Source organism: Lactuca virosa, chromosome 1 (assembly GCF_052849685.1).
Source record: "Lactuca virosa cultivar CGN04683 chromosome 1, Lactuca_virosa_CGN04683_v6, whole genome shotgun sequence".
Classification (NCBI taxonomy): domain Eukaryota; kingdom Viridiplantae; phylum Streptophyta; class Magnoliopsida; order Asterales; family Asteraceae; genus Lactuca; species Lactuca virosa.
In genome coordinates, this window is record NC_136426.1 from 16,342,932 (window position 1) to 16,348,487 (window position 5,556).

General features: G+C 35.1%; 1 protein-coding gene across 3 annotated transcripts; it reads left to right on the top strand.

Annotated features, from left to right (window-relative positions):
- On the top strand, window positions 1–4,600 carry LOC145133421 (peroxisomal ATPase PEX1-like). 3 transcript variants are annotated; one of them, XM_079068363.1, is made up of 15 exons: window positions 1–98; window positions 248–362; window positions 518–1,207; window positions 1,423–1,514; window positions 1,641–1,714; window positions 1,803–2,025; window positions 2,112–2,205; window positions 2,276–2,430; window positions 2,536–2,766; window positions 2,888–3,088; window positions 3,188–3,313; window positions 3,384–3,445; window positions 3,573–3,690; window positions 3,974–4,258; window positions 4,360–4,600. In XM_079068363.1, exons 3-15 carry the CDS (start codon window positions 523–525, stop codon window positions 4,396–4,398), a joined length of 2,385 nt encoding a protein of 794 aa, XP_078924489.1. In that variant the 5' UTR covers window positions 1–98; window positions 248–362; window positions 518–522; the 3' UTR covers window positions 4,399–4,600. The 3 variants fall into 3 exon arrangements, 2 of the variants coding, with proteins under 2 accessions (XP_078924489.1, XP_078924501.1); XR_013718583.1 differs by having other exon boundaries at window positions 16–362; window positions 4,360–4,448; window positions 4,552–4,600; XM_079068375.1 differs by lacking the exons at window positions 1–98; window positions 248–362 and having other exon boundaries at window positions 1,073–1,211.
- The last annotated feature ends 956 nt before the right edge of the window (window positions 4,601–5,556 follow it).

Sequence of the window (5,556 nt, forward strand, 5' to 3'; positions counted from 1 at the left end):
AAAGAAAGTTCACAACTTTCTTAACTAAAACCCCTAAAGGAGAAAGGAGATCTGAAGTTTTCCCTCGCAGTTTCCCGATTTCAACAGCACGCGTCGAGGTAATTTGTGGGCAAAATTCTTTCCTACCATACAGCCTAAAAGGTCTATGCAAATGCAATGAGTGTCAAAATTATTGATGGTTGTGTTGGTGAAGATTCTCAATTTTAGTTGTTGAATTGCAAAATTCATCTTGTTTTATGTTGAAAAGGGTATGAGTGTCATCAACGTGGTGAAAAGGGTATAGCTTGAAGATTGTGAGCGTGAAAAGAAAGAACTTCGAGTACTTTGGAGACATGTTGCTTATGGTTTGCTCCTCCCAGAAGGTGTGTATTCATTTCATAGTATCTAATGACTAATGGGTTATATACTAAATAACATCACCATTACAACCATGGCAGTGTCACAAATTTTGACTAAACCTTGAAAACTCCATCTCAATTGGTTTATCTTCTTCACTAACTGCATTCCCAATTTGTAGATTCCATGCCCTTTAATAAGGGATTTAAGATGTTTGGAAAGAAGGCCTCTGAAAGTAATGGTTTTGGAAATCTTCATGGACACAGGAATCATCGCACCGAGAAACTGTTTCTGAAGACAAATCCAGATACCCAATATGACTTGTCTGATTGGTCAACCCATGAGAAGGTTATTGCAGCTCTTTCTGATGATACATCTGGTCATCAGAATGAAGGAACTTCTGTTAGCCCCACAAGTAATAAAGGGTTATTGGTTCTTCTGCATGCATGGATTTTGGCTCAACTTGATGCCATTATGTCTTTTTCCAAAACCGAACTAAATTCAATGGTTTTGGGGAATAAGATGTTGCTTCACTTTCAGGTGAAAGGCAATGATTTAGCAAAACTACATGAATCACATAATCGTTCTTTTGAAGTAAAAAAGAAAACCGGGGAATCATCAGTTGATATCATGTATGTTCTCTCGGTTTCTGAGGATTCTATGCAAGGTGGAGTAGCTTATGAGATTGAGTTTTCTGAAGGAAACAAGAAGACCATGAATAAGAAAAGCTTAGATTTCTTTCTTCAGAAATTGGAAAAGGGTGATGGTTTACCTCTTCATACAGTCAAAGAAAGAATATCTGACAAGCGTTCCAACTTGGAGATTTCTTCCTTGAGCTGGATGGGCACAACAGCTGCTGATGTGACTAATAGTAGGTACTTTAGCTTTAATTTTCTCACTTCTAAAACATATGCATTCCAACTTGATAATCATGAGCGATGCATATTATAGGTGCAATGAGAAAACAAAAATAGAGTAATATTTTGCTTATGCAAATACTTGTTCATATATATTAATTCTCCATATTTGGCTTTAAACTTTAATGAAGCTGTGATTGTCTGACATGCATTTGCTTCCTTTCTGCAGGGTTAATGGTGTTACTGTCACCTTCCTCTGGGATATTCTTAAGTACTTACAATCTTCCTTTCCCTGGACATGTGTTGATTTATGGACCTCCAGTGAGTTCTCCATACTTACTCCTTCCATAAAAAAAAGAATCAACATTTTACTTTTAAGTGAGTTCTTCATACTTACTCCTTCCATATTAGCATATACTTAAAGTATGCAAATATCTTGAATGTCAGGGTTCTGGGAAGACATTATTAGCCACAACTGTTGCAAAAACTATTGAAGAACATGAAGACATCTTGGCACACATGTAGGGCATCACATGACTTCTCTAGCTGAAAGACATTACTATTTATTTATTATGACAAATTGTTTTGATGGAGGGTTACTTTTCATAGAGTGTATGTAGGTTGTTCTAAACTTGCTTCAAGTAAGTCCCAAGCTATCCATCAAGCCCTTTCTAGTTACATATCTGAAGCCTTGGATCATGCTCCTTCCCTTGTGGTACTTGATGATCTTGATAGCATTATAGCATCACCTAATACCTCAGAAGACAATCACTCTTCACCTTCTTCTACTTTGCTCATGGAATTTCTCATAGGCATCTTGGACGAATATGAGGTATAGTTGCATTGCATGTTTTGTGGTAGATCTATCTTATCTGAGCTTGCTAATGCTAACTAATAAATTTATATCTGCATTATCAGGTAAAGAGGAAGCATTCATGTGGAATTGGTCCCATTGCATTCATAGCTTGTGTTCAGACCCTAACCAGTATTCCACAAACCTTAAGTTCCTCTGGTGAGCTTTTGTATATACTTCTGTTACATTTATATTATGAGTTCATGATTTTTAATACTTTTGATTCCAGGCAGGTTTGACTTTCATGTCCAACTGGCTGCTCCTGCAGCTGCTGAACGTGGGGCTTTACTTAAATATGAGATTCAAAAACGTTGTTTGTCCTGTTCTGATGATGTTTTGTTAGATATAGCTTCCTCATGTGATGGATATGATGCGTATGATCTGGTATTTGGTTCTTTTTCCATATCTCCTGCATCTGCATGTATAATTAGTATTAAATAAGTTTGTAAGAGAAAGTGAAAGTGGTAAACATATGATCAACTTTTGCAGGAAATCCTGGTGGATAGGTCAGTTCATGCTGCAATTGGTCGGTTTGTGTCTCGTGGGTTGACTTTTGGGAGCGAGAAAAACCCTAATTTGACCAAGGATGATTTTGTACAAGCAATGAAAGGGTTTCTGCCTATTGCTATGCGTGATGTTACTAAATCTGCTTCTGAAGAAGGACATGGAGGCTGGCAGGATGTTGGTGGTCTAATTGAAATTCGCAATTCTATCAAAGAGGTATAATATTGTCCTTTTCTTGTAACAACAATATTTGCCACAATTTTTGCAAAAAAGTATTGAAGAACATGGACTTATCTTAGCTTTTTAATAGTATTTGATATTAATTTTGGTATGTCAGATGATTGAATTACCTTCAAAGTTTCCAATGATCTTTTCACAAGCTCCTTTACGGTTGAGGTCAAATGTTCTGTTATATGGGCCCCCGGGTTGTGGTAAAACACATATTGTTGGTGCTGCTGCTGCTGCATGTTCACTACGCTTCATCTCTGTCAAAGGGCCCGAGCTGTTGAATAAATACATTGGTGCTTCTGAGCAAGCCGTAAGTCACAATCTAGTGCATTTTTTTTTTATAAATTATAATGCATTTTTTTTTACAGAGGCATAGATCAAATCATCCACACACCTAATCTAATTGCAGGTACGTGATATATTTTCAAAAGCAGCAGCTGCAGCACCATGCCTCCTCTTTTTTGATGAATTTGACTCCATTGCTCCAAAAAGGGGTCATGATAACACTGGTGTGACCGATCGAGTTGTTAATCAAGTTAGTTTATTATTATTTATATATACTCTTTGTACAAAATCTGACCACTATTGTAATCAAAACTTGCCAGTTTCTAACAGAGTTAGATGGTGTTGAGGTGCTGACTGGAGTATTTGTATTTGCTGCCACCAGGTCAGTAATTCTTAGATATGACAAATGCAGGAAATATCAGACAAACTACATTTTTTAAAATAAAAGATGGACTTAACTCTTAAGTTATTAATAGTTTAAATAAAATCATATTTTTTTGGATTTACAGTAGACCTGATCTACTCGATGCTGCCCTGCTGCGACCCGGAAGATTAGATCGTCTGCTTTTCTGTGATTTCCCATCACCACAAGAGAGATTGGATATTCTTAAAGTTCTTTCTAAAAAGGTTACAATCACCTATAAATATATAATGACATAACACGTTGTACTGTTGTTTGACATGCATTGGACTGGGATTGAGACAAATTTTTCAATTTTTTGTCCCACTCAAAAAGGTGGGACCGGGACAAAATTTGCATATTTTTGTCCCATCCAAAAAGGTCCTTGACATCAGTCTAATGCACGCCAAACGCAGTACAACCTGTTTTGTTTTGTTTTGTCTTGTGGGTAACAAATTCAAATTGGACCAAGAGGATGAATTTTCTGAAACCCGAGTTTTTGGATATCAGTTACCAATGGCGAATGATGTGAAGTTGGAAGGCATAGCACGAAAAACACAAGGATTTAGTGGAGCAGATCTCCAAGCTCTGTTATCAGATGCACAGCTGGCAGCTGTTCATGATCTTCTCAACAGTGAAGACCCTCACAAGCCTGGAAATAAACCGGTGATCACCAATGCACTTTTGAACTCGATTGCCTCCAATGCAAGACCTTCAGTTTCAGAAGCAGAAAAACACAGATTATACAACATTTATGGCCACTTCTTGGATGCTAAACAATCTGCTTCTGCACAGGTCTTTCTCAGTCTTACTACACAATTTTTTGTTGAATTATTTCAATCTTGTTACTTGGAGTATATTGGGTGAGTTGATTTGTGTACCTTTGTTTTCTGCAGTCGAGAGATGCCAAAGGGAAAAGAGCAACACTTGCGTAATGAATCGGTTGCTTTGCTTTACGACTTCATTTATGTGTATCAGTATACAGGTAAGATTAGATTTTTTTCATTATATGGGTACTTATTTTCAAATCGGCTGTACCACACTTTGATAGATCATAATAAACTTTCGATTCTCATTTTTTTATACAGAAATGTAATCATAAATATCATGAGAGGCGTTGGATTTTATAATTTTAAATCTGCATTGTGTATGTTATTAGTAAAATGAGGTAAAGATTATTCCAATGTAGGCTTGAACATGAGACTTCACTAATATTATTGAAACTTGTTTAAACTGATGGTAAAATTGTATGGGGTTTGACGTTGCAAATCAGCGGGGAACTTATCCTATTGGAATTTACAAAATCTTTTGACCCATACAACTGACAATTCAATTTTGGCCCACACGATGATAGCCGGTGGGCTAGGTGTTGTTGAGGTTCCAAAACTTTCTATGGAATTAGTTAAATTTACTTTTATCTTTGTCAAATATTTTATAAAGCCCATAATCTACTATGTTATTTTTTAAACATATGTAATATTTATAAAATTAAAATGTACTAAGCCAATAACATTAAATAATACCAACAATGACTCTTCTACCTATCCTAATGAATGGCAAATGTCATTTTTCTAGCATTATGTTGATAGTGTCATTTTCCTATGATTTATACCATTTCCTTTTTTTTTTTGTTTTTTCGATAACATATTAACTTCCATTCAAATTTTCAAAATAAAAAATCATATCCTAATAACATTTTCAAAATATATGGTATCTATTTTTTTTTTTAAAATCCAATTAATTTAAGATTACTTACAATTGACAATACGTTGTATTTTTTTGACATTTATTATTTTTTTGTCTATATAATAATTTTAAAAATACTGACCATGGTTTTCATGAGTTATAACCTAGTTTATTTAGTTGCAAAAAAGTAGTTCCATGTCACAAACAAACAATATTTTAGGACAATTAACTAATTTATTATCTTCTTTTATTTAGTTGCAAAAAAAAAGTAGTTCGATGGCATCCTCCGCCATGGTTGGAGAAAATGACGATGTGTTTTTTTTTTCGATACATAATAACACCAACAATGTTTGTTTTATGGACATAAAATGCTACAAACAAACAAAGTTGAAAAATATAAATATGCC